The 15,983-nt window shown below is 40.2% G+C and overlaps 1 protein-coding gene across 1 annotated transcript in view; it reads right to left on the bottom strand.

Annotated features, from left to right (window-relative positions):
* Positions 1-15,382, bottom strand: part of LOC115226018 (H(+)/Cl(-) exchange transporter 7-like) — a 100,444-nt gene extending 85,062 nt beyond the window's left edge. Inside the window, exons 1-4 of the mRNA XM_036514803.1 lie at positions 15,341-15,382; positions 13,896-14,054; positions 8,317-8,397; positions 5,411-5,473 (exon numbers count right to left, since the gene is read on the bottom strand). Of these exons, the coding sequence (XP_036370696.1) occupies positions 5,411-5,473; positions 8,317-8,397; positions 13,896-14,054; positions 15,341-15,382 (345 nt within the window). The remainder of the gene's footprint in view (positions 1-5,410; positions 5,474-8,316; positions 8,398-13,895; positions 14,055-15,340) is intronic.
* Positions 15,383-15,983: the final 601 nt, after the last annotated feature.

A 15,983-nucleotide genomic window follows, 5' to 3' on the forward strand; every position in this document is an offset into this window, starting at 1 on the left:
CCATTTTAATGCATTTTTTTGTTATTTTTTGGCTATAACTCTCTAACAGTGCTTATATAGTTATTTCCCTTACAAACCCGAGCAACGCCGGGTGATACTGCTAGTCTTTATATATAAAAGTGAAGTTGTGTGTCTGTCTCCTACGATTTAGATTCCTAACTACTCCCACATTTTGCGGTGCAGTTTAACCAAAAGCGGGTATCTTATAGTCGTGATTCATATCGAGCCCTTCTGGGTATTAGTGCGCGTCTACGATGAGTCTACGATTTAAAAAAAAAATTTACCATAATTTTTCTGCATTTTTAATGCATTTTTCGCTCGGTTTATATAAGGGAAGTAACTCTCTAAAACTGCTTATATAGTTATTTCCCTTACAAACCCGAGCAACGCCGGGTGATACTGCTAGTCTTTATATATAAAAGTGAAGTTGTGTGTCTGTCTCCTACGATTTAGATTCCTAACTACTCCCACATTTTGCGATGCAGTTTAACCAAAACCGGGTATCTTATAGTCGTGATTCATGTTCCAAAGTATATTATAGACTGTATATTTAATAAAATGTACATGTCTGAATATCTCAAGAGTGGATTCTATACTCAGCTGGGTCAAATTGTCTGCATGCACTACAGCATAACCAGTGGTGTGGCGTCATTCGAAGGCTAAAAAACAATGCGAACGCATTGTGACTAGTGATGTGTAACAACATCTGATGGTCTGTTAAAAAAAAAATATATATATATATATGTGTGTGTGTGTGTGTGGAGGCGCAATGGCCCAGTGGTTAGGGCAGCAGACTCGCAGTTGTAGGATTGCGGTTTTGTTTCCCAGACTGGGCGTTGTGAGTGTTTATTGAGCGAAAACACCTAAAGCTCTGGCAGGGGCTGGTGGTGATCCCTGCTGTACTCTTTCACCACAACTTTCCCTCACTCTTTCTTCTGTTGGCCTGCTCGCTTAACCAGCGGGGTGGTGTCATTTGAAGGCGAAAACAATGTGAAGCGCATTGTGACCAGCGATGTGTAGCAACATCTAATAGCCTGGTCGGTCACGGTGATCATGGTGATATATATATATATATATATATACATACACACATAATCAAAATAAAGTGAAACAAAACAGGAAAAAAATAACAAAACTGAAGCACCTCTCATCAGCCATAGGAACCAGAATTAGCATAGTTTTGGCACACTTAAATCTGAGGATTCAATCCTATGGAACTACACTACTCCTCTAGAGGAACTAAAACTGATAAATTACTGCTGAGATGGTACAAAGGGAAAATAAAACCATGAAGGTGAACTACATATCAAGCAAAAATATTAGAACGAAGACACAAATAATAATAGGTACTGTCTTTCAGCCAGCAAAGAAAGTAGGGTTAACCGTATATATTTTCCCCATTTAAATAAATGGTTAAGTTTCATACATGTGTGTGTCTGTGTCCTCTTATTACTGATATCTTTAAAAGAGCATAATACCTTGTTTAACAGATTTACAATTTCTACGGTACCAAGGGACAACTGTCTATCATATTGTGCGTGTGTGTGCATCTGTGTTTGTTGGTGGATCAGTGTGTGTGCATGTATGAGTGTTTGTGTGTGTGTTTGCGTGTCTGTGTGTGTATATATCTGTGAGTGTTTGTGCGTGTGTTTATCTGTGCTTGCTTCTGTGTGTGTGAACATTTGTGCCAGTATCCGTATGTATAATTGTGTGTGTGTGTGTATATAGATACATATTTTCACACATACACGTATGCACACACACACACACACACAACACACACATACACACATATAATCAAAATAAAGTGAGATGAAATGTATGAGCCTTAAGTGTGCGTGTGTTTTTGTGTATACGAGTATTTGTGCCTATGTTTGTAACTGTCAGTATGTTGTGAAGTGTCCATGGCTTCATGTGTGTTTGTATGTGTATGTGGTTGCAGGTTTGTCTCTGTGTGCTTTTGTCTTTGTATCTGTATACATATATGTGTGTGTGTGTGTGTGTGTGTGTGTGTTGTGACTACTTAAGTTTGATGCCACTGTCATGTTCACTTCCTCACAGGAAGATCACATCGATAGAACAGTCAAGAGCAGAGATAAATATTAAATGTAAATAGGCACAGGAGTGGCTGTGTGGTAAGTAGCTTGTTTACCAACCACATGGTTCCGGGTTCAGTCCCACTGCGTGGCACCTTGGGCAAGTGTCTTCTACTATAGCCTCGGGCTGACCAAAGCCTTGTGAGTGGATTTGGTAGATGGAAACTGAAAGAAGCTTGTCTTATATATATATTTATGTGTGTGTGTTTGTGTGTCTGTGTTTGTCCCCCTAGCATTGCTTGACAACCGATGCTGGTGTGCTTATGTCCCCGTTGCTTAGCGGTTCGGCAAAAGACACCGATAGAATAAGTACTGGGCTTACAAAGAATAAGTCCCGGGGTCGATTTGCTCGACTAAAGGCGGTGCTCCAGCATGGCCGCAGTCAAAATGACTGAAAAGTGTACAAGTGTAAGTGTAAACCATCTTGTGTAGAATACTCTTTCCCTCATTCATTTAACATACATTAACATCTGTATGTATATGCACGTATATATATATATATATATATATATGTGTGTGTGTGTGTGTTGTGTGGCGTGCATGTGTGTGTGAGAAAGTGAGTGCATATTCATATAAATATATATACATACATATATATATATGTATATATATATATATATATTATATATATGTATGTATATATATATATGTATGTATATATATATATATGTTATATATATGTATATATATATATATATTATATATATATATATGTATATATATATATATATCTATATATATATATATAATATATATATATATATATATTATATATGTATATATATATATGTATATATATATATGTATAATATATATATGATATATATATATATATGTATATATATATATATATGTATATATATGTATATATATATATATATTATATATATATGTGTATATATATATATAATATATATATGTATATATATATATATATGTATATATATATATTATGATATATATATATATGTGTGTATACACAAATACACCTACATATATAGATTTGTATATAGTGCAAAATTATACACAAAGAATGAAGAACAAGGCTGAGACAGGTGAGAGAAAAAAAGCAGCAGCAAGGTGTATTGTCTTGGCAATTAGGAAAATGGAAGAAGTCTCTGACATTTTTGAGCTGACACATCTTCAGCGGATAACAACGAGGAGAGAAAATAGATGAAGAGGCGGCGTGGGAGGGAGAAGATGTAACTGAGAGAAAATAACGTGTTTGGATTAACAGTTGTACATTATGGATGAATGTATACATGCATAAGGAGGCGCAATGGCCCAGTGGTTAGGGCAGCGGACTCGCGGTCGTAGGATCGCAGTTTCGATTCCCAGACCGGGCGTTGTGAGTGTTTATTGAGCGAAAACACCTAAAAGCTCCATGAGGCTCCGGCAGGGGATGGTGGTGATCCCTGCTGTACTCTTTCACCACAAACTTTCTTTCACTCCACTCTTACTTCCTGTTTCTATTGTACCTGTATTTCAAAGGGCCGGCCTTGTCACTCTCTGTGTCACGCTGAATATCCCCGAGATGACCCAGTGGTTAGGGCAGCGGACTTGCGGTCGTAGGATTGCGGTTTCGATTCGCAGACCGGGCGTTGTGAGTGTTTATTGTGCGAAAACACCTAAAGCTCCACGAGGCTCCGGCAGGGGATGGTGGTGATCCCTGCGTACTCTTTTCACCATTTCTCACACAACTTTCTCTCACTCTTTCTTCCTGTTTCTGTTGTACCTGTATTTCAAGGGGCCAGCCTTGTCACTCTGTGTGTCACGCTGAATATCCCCGAGATGACCCAGTGGTTAGGGCAGCGGACTCGCGGTCGTAGGATCGCGGTTTCGATTCCCAGACCGGGCGTTGTGAGTGTTTATTGTGCGAAAACACCTAAAGCTCCACGAGGCTCCGGCAGGGGATGGTGGTGATCCCTGCTGTACTCTTTCGCACAACTTTCTCTCACTCTTACTCTTCTGCTTCCTGTTTCTGTTGTACCTGTATTTCAAAGGGCCGGCCTTGTCACTCTCTGTGTCACGCTGAATATCCCCGAGAACTACGTTAAGGGTGCACGTCTCTGTGGAGTGCTCAGCCACTTACACGTTAATTTCACGAGCAGGCTGTTCCGTTGATTTGGATCAACAGGAACCCTCATCGTTGTAACCGACGGAGTGCTTCCACCATACATGCATACCTATAAAGGTACGCACATTTATATATTTTTGGCCATATGTGAGTTACAAATACTGTTGTCTGTGGAGACATATTTTTGTAGTAAAAGGAAATAGTAATCCTTTAGCTGCTATTTCTAAAATTTTCGGTAGGTGGTTAAGCAACTTGTTGCAAAAAACCCTGATTTTTATAATTATATAAGTTTTTACCGAATATGGTCCTTTTCCATACCAAAATACTACTAGGTGAAATTTGTTGATCTTATTAAACGTTTTATTTACTATTTTGCACGTTACTTAATCATCGTTATGTTTTATCTTATATTTAATCTTTCTCTAATATGTAATTTTTCTAAATGGTATAATTTAATTTTTCATTATTTAATTGATAAAAGGTGGGGGTTTTTCTAATTTATATATATATATATATATATGTATATGTCTGTATATTTAGGGATAAACCACTAGGTGGATAACCAATATGCTAGAAGATCACATATGATCTAACTACAAATAAAAAAATGTTCTCCAGAGAAAAATTCAGCGATGTATATGTGTATGTATATATATATATATATATATATTCTTTTATTCTCTTATTTGTTTCAGTCATTTGACTGTGGCCATGCTGAAGCACCGCCTTTAGTCGAGCAAATCGACCCCGGGACTTATTCTTTGTAAGACTAGTACTTATTCTATCGGTCTCTTTTGCCGGACTGCTAAGTTACGGGGACGTAAACACACCAGCATCGGTTGTCAAGCGATGTCGGGGGGACAAACACAAACATACAACACACACACACACATATATATATGCACATATATGCGATGGGCTTCTTTCAGTTTCCGTCTACCAAATCCACCCACAAGGCTTTGGTTGGCCCGAGGCTATAGTAGAAGACACTTGCCCAAGGTGCCACGCAATATACATACATTTATGTGTATATGTGTGCAGGAATGCATGCATGTATGTATGTATGTATGTATGCATATCATCAAGACTGCAATGTGTCGACTATTTGTGGACCCAATAAAGCCCGGGGTAGAACCAAACAACTACCACCGCCACTGTTTCCACCGCCACCACAACAACACCACATAAATAGTAACAACAACAGCAACAACTATGATGACATTGAAATTAATGTTACCTTCGACTTAGCTTCACTTTCTGCCATGGAAATTTCATTCTCCCACGTGTCATAATTTAATGCCTGAAAATAAAGTCAATACATAAATATATATATACATATATAGATATATATATGTGTGTGTGTGTGTCTGTATATATATATATATATATATATATATATATAATCAGCCGAAATTACTACGATGATCCGGTTCTTGACTGAAGACTGAGGGGTTCGAATGTCCTGTCCATGTTTATTGTATCGTCTTCTAAGAGTTATACGTTCTTGTCCATGTTGTATTTTTCTACATACCTTAATATATATATATATATATATATATATATACACACACACATATAAAATTCACTTGTCCATGACAAAAAATATTCCTCCAGTACTGTTCTCACCTTATCTCAAAATGATTTTGAAGAATGCAGAATAAATGATAATCAGATGGGGCAATGCCAGGTGAATATGGTGGGTTGGGCATCGTTTCTTATTCAAATATCTCCAGCCTTTGGAATGTCTCCCCGCTGTATGTGGCCGAGCATTATCCCGATGGAAGAACACCTTTCGTCTTGGAACCAAAGATGGTCATTTCTCTTCTAGCGCTGACTTACGCCACTCAAGTTGCTCACACTAGATCTCCTCTGTTACCATTTGGTTTGGGTTTAAAAGTTCCAAGTGGACTAAATCTTTCATGTCCCACCAAACAGATAACAACACCTTACGTGGGTGAAGACCTTCTTTAGCCTGGGGTGCCAGTGTTTCTCCTTTCGCTACACACTGTCTTTGGCATTTGACATTTTTAAAGAGAGAACCCATTTCTTACCACAGTGACTATTTTGTCCAAAAAAGGTTCATTTGTGAGATGTGACAACAAAGAAGAGCACACATTCACTCTCTGGGCACGATTAGACCCAGATGAACCATTGACCCAGATAACAACACCTTACGTGGGTGAAGACCTTCTTTAGCCTGGGGTGCCAGTGTTTCTCCTTTCCCTACGCACTGTCTTCGGCACTTGACATTTTTATAGAGAACCCCTTTTTCACCACAGTCACTATTTTGTCCAAAAAAAGGTTCATTTGTGAGACATAACAGCAAAGAAGAGCACACATTCAATCTCTGTACACGATTAGACTCAGAAAATTTATAAGGAACCCATTGACCCAATTTCCTGACTTTTCCTATGGCACGCAGGTGTTGATGAATGGCTGAATGACCAAATCCAAGCATCTCTGCTAGTTCCTCAACAGTTACAATGGGATCTTTTTCCACCAGGACATCCTCGTAGAGCTCTACAGATGAGATTCATCTTCTAGGCTGCAGTTTCCATCTCAGAATTTCTCAAACCACCATTGACACTAGCTTACACGTATTGTCCAATCCTCATATACTGCATTGATATTCCTTGCACTTTCTGTTGTATTGTTGCCTTTACTGAATTCATAAAGCAAAATATGGTCCTTTCTCACTCCCATTATAGCTTTGAAAATATAACTATTGAAATCAAACTGCACTCTTCAAAACTTGCACTAAGAATAAGCACAAGGTAAAATTACTACCTGCTTTTATAGCAAGTTACTGCAGGTAGTTTATCCCATTCCCCTTCATACAATTGAAAAAAACAGCATTATTTATGGGATGACCCAATATATATATATATATATATATATATATATATAAAATGAGATAGGGGTTTCAGCTACAATGTAATTGTATATTATATTTCTTTTTCTATGTCTAGTTATATTTGCAATATATTATGTATAATGTCATTGCTGTTGTGTAATGGTTTAATAAAGTATTGTTTGGGTATTATCTGATGGTTGACGATTGATTTAGGTATGTTTCTCCATTTTCTCATTTTGTATTTTGTATATATATATATATTCTATATATATCTATATATATATATATATATATATATCTATACATATACATACATACATATATATATATATATATATACATGCATATATATATGTACATTATATGTGTGTGTGTATAAGTATAATGTATGTGTATATTTATGTATTCATATATATATATACACACACAATATATTTATGTGTATGTATATATGTGTGTTGTGTGTGTATGTTTACATAGTATACATGTGTATATTTACATGTGTGCATATATACATGTATGGGTGTGTAGGAGGTGTGCACCTGTGTAAGACAAGGAACCAGGTGAACCATATGTTGTGAACGGAAGGTGACGAGTTTCACAGCCAAGCATAATATATGCTGATGAAACACCTGACGCTAATTACATTTGCAAATTTAATTAGGAAGAAGCTGTGATGACGACTCAGTAAACTTATATGTGTTGCTTGCTGTACACCAAGTTTACATTGTTATTGTAAAGAACTGGATGCACCCAAGAGATGCTGTTGCGTGGGTGGGAAGTTCAGTCTCCAGCCACCTGGCTTTGGTGTCAGGTACCATCATGCACCATTTTGGGTATGTGCCTTCTTGTTTGCCATCTGGCCAAACGATGCTGTGAATTGAATGTAAGTGTTGTGGTGAGGAAACTGTGCGGAAGCCTCTTTCACTCTTTCACTTGTTTCAGTCATGTGACTGTGGCCATGCTTGAGAAAGAGAGAGAGAGACAAAGGCAGGGAAGAGAGGGTAAGATAGAGATAAAGACAGAGAGAGAGAGAGAGACAAAGGCAAAGAGAGGGAGAGACAAAGGTAGACAGAGGGAGGGAGAGAGACAAAAGCAGAGAGAGAGAGAAACAAAGGCAGAGAGAGAGTGAGAGAGACAAAGGCAGAGAGAGAGGGAGAGAGATAAAGGCAGAGAGAGAGACAAAGACAGAGAGAGAGAGAGACAGAGAGAGAGACAAAGACAGAGAGAGAGAGACAGAGGCAGAGAGAGAGAGACTGAGACACAGAGAGATGGATGCAGGCCCTTACCTCCCACTTGGAAACAATTCGTTTACGATAATGAAGAGAATTCTGTGGAATGCTGTATTCCTTGATTCTGTTGCCAACTTCCTGGAAAAGATAAAAATAGAGAGAAGGATTAGTGATGTGACCATATAGTGGGGAGATGGGGCATATAAAAAGGTGCATATGGAGGGGTAGCCATATGGGGATTGTCATACAGTGGGGTGTTGGTAATGTAGTCTTTTATCGTCCATCTTTTGTTTGGGACTCTGCCTTGAAAAATTCTTAGAAAAACGCCGACGCCATGGTGATCTCATTCTTGCTCACAACATCATAAGCGGAAAGTGTAACCTCTCGAAAGAGCTGTTCTCCAGAGTGTCGGCTGCGGGGTCACTCCGTAAAGCTCTATCTGCGACGATTTCATCTCAATCGAAGGAGAGGGGCTTTCTCCGTCCGGGTTGCGGATCCATGGAATAAGCTGCCGGACGAGATAGTGAAGATGCCAACAACAGCTCGGTTCAAAGTCTCCCTTGACCACAAGTGGGCTGAACTCTTTACATGAACACCACCCTGTACATAACTCCATGTCCCCCTACATGGCCTTGCTTTTTTGCTTTTTGAGCCAGACGACGCCGTGGTGATCTCATTCTTGCTCACAACATCATAAGCGGAAAGTGTAACCTCTCGAAAGAGCTGTTCTTCACTCCTGCTCCAGAGTGTCGGCTGCGGGGTCACTCCAAAAAGCTCTATCTGCGACGATTTCATCTCAATCGAAGGAGAGGGGCTTTCTCCGTCCGGGTTGCGGATCCATGGAATAAGCTGCCGGACGAGATGGCGAAGATGCTGATGACCGCTCGGTTCAAAGTCTTTCTTGACCAGAAATGGCCTGAACTCTTTGCGTGAACACCACCCTGTACATAACTCCATGTCCCCCTACATGGCCTTCCTTTTTGCTTTTTGAGCCAAAATAATTAACTAACTAATTAACTAACTAACTAAATGAATCGACCCCAGTACTTATATATTTCTTTCTTAAAGCCTAGTACATATTCCATCAGTCTTTTTTTGTTGAACTGTTAAGTTACAAGGATGTAAACACACCAACAGCAGTTGTCAAGCAGTGGTGGGAGACAAATACAGACACACACACACACACATCAATATATGTGTGGATGAGGCGATCTGTGTGAAGAAGTACCACATCCCAAACAGTGGAAGGAATCCGGAGTAGAGGGAGACCCAGGAAGACATGGGATGAGGTGGTGAAACATGACCTTCGAACGTTGGGCCTCACAGAGGCAATGACAAAAGACCGGGACCTCTGGAGATATGCTGTGACTGAGAAGACCCAGCAAATAAAGTGAGTTCACAGCTGTAATCTACAGCAGTGTTGCATAACCAGCCCACCCAAAAGTACCTTGGATCGTAGGGTGGCATACCATGCTTGGGGAGACATATTTAGTCAAGTACATCAAAACCAAAATCAAATGGAAATTGCAGTTGTGATCCCCGTGCGGATGGCATGTAAAAAGCACTATCCGAACATGGCCAATGCCAGTGCCGCTTTTGACTGGCTTCCATGCCGGTGGCATGTAAGAAGCACCAACCGATTGTGGTTGTTACCATACCCGTCTGGCCCCTATGCCAGTAACATGTAAAAAGCACCCATTACACTCTACCCATCTATCTACCCATCTATCTATCTATCTCTCTATCCATTTATCTATCTATCTATCTATCCATCTATCTATCTGTCTGTCTATCTATCTATCTATCTATCTATCCATCTATCTATCTATCTATCTATCTATCTATCCATCTATCTATCTATCTGTCTATCTATCTATCTATCTATCTATCTATCTATCTATCTATCCATCTATCTATCTGTCTATCCATCTATATATCTATCTGTCTATCCATCTATCTATCTGTCTATCCATCTATATATCTATCTATCCATCTATCTATCTATCTATCTATCTATCTATCCATCTATCTATCTATCTATCTATCTATCTATCTATCTATCTATCCATCTATCTATCTATCTATCTATCTATCTATCCATCTTCTATCTATCTATATCTATCTATCTATCTATCTATCTATCTATCTATCTATCTATCTATCTATCCATCTATCTATCTGTCTATCCATCTATATATCTATCTGTCTATCCATCTATCTATGTCTATCCATCTATCTATCACTATCTATCCATCTATATATCTGTCTGTCTGTCTGTCTGTCGTCTGTCTGCTGTCGTCTGTCTGTCTGTCTGTTGTCTGTCCGTATGTCCGTCCGTCGTCCGTCGTCCGTCCGTCCGTCCATCCGTCCGTCTGTCTGTCTGTCTGTCTATCTATCTGTCCATCCATCCATCTATCTATCTATCTATCTATCTATCTATCTATCTAAACAAGGGAAATGTAATAGATAACTTTAGGCCCATCACTTGCTTAATGCAGACTTGAAAATTTGGCCAAGGTGCTAGCCAAGAGGTGGCGCTTGTCATCGAGAACTGGTCGACAAGGCGCAAACATGCGCCGTGCCAGGCCGGACCATCCATGACAACCTCCATCTGATGCGCTACATCATAGACAGGGTAGTTAACGAACCTGGCATGGGTGGGGCCCTGATCAACTTGGATCAATCGAAAGCCTTTGATAGGGTGGACCATCGATACTTGGAGCAGTCCTGAGAGCGGCTGGTTTCGGGCCCGTCTTCCGCGGCTGGATAGCTGCCTTGTACAGAGGCATCCGTTCGGTAATTCGCGTAAATGGACATCTATCGAGACCTTTCGACATTGCACGTTCGGTCCGTCAGGGATGCCCCCTCTCGGCGTCTATACGTATTGACTCTTGAGCCATACTGCGGAAGCTGGCGACTCTAAGGGGCATCCCGCGAGAATTGGGATGCGGGACGAGCGTGTCTGCATACGCGGACGACGTCACCGTCATAGTGTCTAGCCACGAGCACATCGAGCTGGTCTGCGAGACACTGAAAAAATACGAAGCGGTGACAGGAGCGAAAATCAACCGGGAAAAGTCAGTGGGCTTGCGACTAGGCACCTGGAGAAGCAAGCCCATGCCGTCCACCAGCGCCTCCGTCGTGGGACGCTGCTGGACCGACGGCCCGGTTGAGTTGCTCAGGGTCTGGTTTGGTCCGGACCTCCAAGTGAAGAAGAACTGGAATGAGATAACGAGTCGGGTGGTCACTCTTGCCCGGCAATGGGCCGAGAGGAAACTGTCCCTAAAAGGTCGAGCGAAGGTGGCGAACATGTACATCGCGTCCGTCATCTACTACCGCCTGACCGTCGTACCTTGTCCTGACCCTACCATCACCAAACTACAACGCATCCTCTTTCGCTTCTTGTGGAAAGGATGCGTCCCGATGGTCAGGCGATCCATTTGCTGTCAACACCCGTTTAAAAGGAGGGCTGGGCATGCCGTGGTTGATGATGCGCAGACACGCGCTGAGACTGCGACATCTCTGGCTCTATGTAGACGACGGTGAACAGGTGTGGTCGCCGTTTGTGAGGCACGCTTTCCCGCAGCTCGTCTCCATGACCGAACTGCAGTCGTGGATCAAAAAGAGGCCGAGGAAGGGCGAAGGCACCGCGAGTGTCGCGTTGCTCTCAAGCAACTCTGCCGTCCTGGGTCGACCTTAAGTGACTTCAACACAACAAAGCATTCTATAGGGGTTTAGTGGAGGGGAGGTACGACGACGAGCTCGGGGCGAACCTGGACGTCGACGAGGAGTACCTGACCCGCCTGTCGGGACGACTTTCGGGCCAGGGCCCATGGACAACTTCCAGAGATCCCTGGCCTGGCAGTGCTACCGAGAAGCGCTACCCGTTCGGGATAAGCTCTACAGACACGGCTCGAGAAACACGGGGCTGACCTGCCCGAGATGCGGTCAGAGCGACGAAACCTGTGGGCTTATGTCACGTGTCACGTGTGGGACGAGTCGGTTTATCAGCTGAGTCTATCGTCAATATTGTCACGCCTCCTTCCTTCAAACGGGAAGGAAGAGCTATTTTCATCATCCTTGTGGCTATGGCGAAAGAATGTATCTGGTGGACGCGTCTGAAGGATTGGAGACAAACACTTTCCTCTCTGGTCAATCTCTCATCAACTTCTTCAAGTACCACTTGAAAAGGAAAGTGAGAGTAGAGAGGCAAGTTTTGTCTAGCGAATGTTTTAAAAAAAGATGGGTGAATGTAGCAAGAATGGCACGTATGAATGACGAAGCCACCTTGAGCATAGTCCTATGAACCAGAAATCGAAAACAGAGAGTTGCTTATTTGCAAAAAAAAAAAAAAAAAAAAAAAAAGAAATATAAAATGTGACTTCATTGACCGAGGTTACCGTGGTCTTTTCCGTAGGCTTTTCTTTCCACGGGTAAACCTCACCTGTCCTCCCCTTTACACTTCATATTGACATTTCTGTGATAACGATCCCTATTGATCAATTTTTTTTTTTTCCTCTCCCCCCTTTTTTTTTTTTTTAACCCCCCTTTTTTTGTCCTCTTTCTCTCCTTTTACGATCCCTTTTGATCGAAACTCCCCCTTCCTTTTTTTTTTTTTAAACCTTCAAAAGAAAAGCTCTACCTTGTAATTTGTTCTATCTGTGTGCAGCCCTGTGTGGCTAATAAAGAAACATATCTATCTATCTATCTATCTATCTATCTATCTATCTATCTATCCATCCATCCATCCATTTATCTATCTATCTATCTATCCATCCATCCATCCATCCATCCATCCATCCATCCATCCATCCATCCATTTATCTATCTATCTATCTATCTATCTATCTATCTATCTATCTATCTATCTATCCATCCATCCATCCATCCATCCATCCATCCATCCATCCATCCATCCATCCATCCATCCATCCATCCATCCATCCATCCATCCATCCATCTATCTATCTATCTATCTATCTATCTATCTATCTATCTATCTATCTATCCATCCATATCTATCTATCTATCTATCTATCCATCTATCTATCCACCCATCCATTACTCTAAGGATCTTTAATCAACTGAAATTTCACTTTGTAATGAGAATATAATATCTTCATTACTGCTAATGACAATTTTTCTTGGTAAACGAAGAAGAGAATTCCACAAATAAATTTGAACAAAAATTAAACAGAAAAGTTTGATTGCCAGATTTTCACAAATGTCAACATAGGCGCAGGAGTGGCTGTGTGGTAAGTAGCTTGTTTACCAGCCACATGGTTCCAGGTTCAGTCCCACTGCGTGGCACCTTGGGCAAGTGTCTTCTACTATAGCCTCAGTCCGACCAAAGCCTTGTGAGTGGATTTGGTAGACGGAAACTGAAAGAAGCCCGTCATATATATGTATATATATATGCGTGTGTGTGTCTGTGTTTGTCCCCCCTAGCATTGCTTGACAACCGATGCTGGTGTGTTTATATCCCCGTTACTTAGCGGTTCGGCAAAAGAGACCGATAGAATAAGTACTGGGCTTACAAAGAATAAGTCCCGAGGTCGAATTGCTCGATTAAAGGCGGTGCTCCAGGATGGCCGCAGTCAAATGACTGAAACAAGTAAAAGAGTTAAAGAGTTTACCTTCAGTTTTGAAGACAGCAACTGAGTAATACTGGACTGTGTGAGGGTCTCTGTAGGTTCCACATCCACATCAAGAAGGTCCAAAGACCGGGGTCTTGGTTTCGACCTGGAATTGGTATTTTCATTAAGTATATCAACTTTTACCGGGGTAACAGTAAACTGCAAGTAAAAAACAGAGAGAGAAAGTGAGTATCTAATAACACACGCATGTAATATGTATTTGGTAGAAAACCCCTTTTGGATAGAAAAATTCAAAGGTACCATTTGACCTTTTTTTTTTTTTTAATCCAAAAAGGGTTTTTCATTTCATGTAATATTTAAAAGTTGTTTTTTTTTTTATATATACTTCTTTATACGGTCTTTGAAGAACCAGCTGTAGAAAAGAAGCAGGATCTTTTCCGTTTGACTGGCAGTTTTTTAAAATAATTTCTAGGTAACTAAAAAAATTTTAAACTTCGTATACTGGTAGAATGTGTTTATAAAACATCTTTTTCTCTTGGCTTTATCGAGAAAATTTTATAGTTTGTAAGATATTTGTTGTTTTCTTTCTTCAATTTCTGCAATTTCAACCAATCAATGACGTCTATTGAGGTAAAAAAAAACATTCTGTGCCGTATGAATATGTCCCTCGTTTAAGAAATAGGGATCTTTTCGGTTTGACCAGCAGTTTTTAAAATTAATTTCCACATAACTAAACACTTTTAAACTTCGTATACTGGTAGAATGTGTTTATAAAACATCTTTTTCTCTTGGCTTTATCAAGAAAATTCTATAGTTTGTAAGATATTTGTTGTTTTCTTTCTTCAATTTCTGCAATTTCAACCAATCAATGACGTCTATTGAGGTAAAAAACATTCTGTGCCGTATGAATATGTCCCTCGTTTAAGAAACAGATTGGGTTTATTTACATTTGTGAAGGAAAAAAGATACCCTTCCCCCACCCCTAACCCTAAAACAGATTGAAATGCAATAGATCAATTCTAGGGTCATAATGATGGGTGATAATTTCATATGACACCACAAGAAAAAACTGCTGTTCAAACCCAAAAGATCCAAGAATCATTACACACACACACATATGCATGTAGGGCAATTCTGTGCAAAAGAGACAAAAACTGAAAAATTATTATAAAACTGTGCTACCATAATTTATGAATTTTTATATTCCCATAAGCCAATGGGATTCAAAAAAGTAAAAAAAAAAAAAAAAAAACAAATTCTGCAGGACCATTGTCATGTGACCAGGGCAGCCATCTTTGATCCAGCCTAGAAGGTGAGAATTTGACTGCAAGAACAAGAAGGTAGGTATCCAGTCCCATCCTAGAAAAATATTAACTATAAATCTTGCTAAGATGTATTTTGAGGAAGAACTGGAGTAAAACTACAGTTTGGCAGTGTTATTTTTTAGGAAGATCATCTTGATTGTCATCAAAAGCAGAATTTACTGTGGCCATTAGAATTTGTTGTGTCAGTTGGATTTTGGGCATTATAAGTTTAGCCTACAAAATCCTGACAAATAATTACTTCAAACCTGTTGTTGTTGTTGTTGTATTTGTTGTTGTTGTTGTTGCTGCTGCTGTTGTTGTTGTTAAGCCAGCAAGGCTGGCAGATCAAGATTGGAGCCTGGTGCAGCCATCTGGTTCGCCAGACCTCAGTTAAATCGTCCAACCCATGCTAGCATGGAAAGCGGACGTTAAACGATGATGATGATATATATGTGTATATATATATATATATATATATATATACATACTTACGTATGTGGCACGTAAAAGCACCCACTTACACTCTCGGAGTGGTTGGCGTTAGGAAGGGCATCCATCTGTAGAATTCTGCCAGATCAGATTGGAGCCTGGTGCAGCCATCTGGTTTGCCAGTCCTCAGTCAAATCGTCCAACCATGCTAGCATGAAAGCGGACGTTAAACGATGATGATGATATATATGTGTATATATATATATATATATATATATATACATACTTACGTATGTGGCACGTAAAAGCACCCACTTACACTCTCGGAGTGGTTGGCGTTAGGAAGGGCATCCATCTGTAGAAATTCTGCCAGATCAGATTGGAGCCTGGTGCA

Source organism: Octopus sinensis, linkage group LG29 (genome assembly GCF_006345805.1).
Source record: "Octopus sinensis linkage group LG29, ASM634580v1, whole genome shotgun sequence".
Lineage (NCBI taxonomy): Eukaryota > Metazoa > Mollusca > Cephalopoda > Octopoda > Octopodidae > Octopus > Octopus sinensis.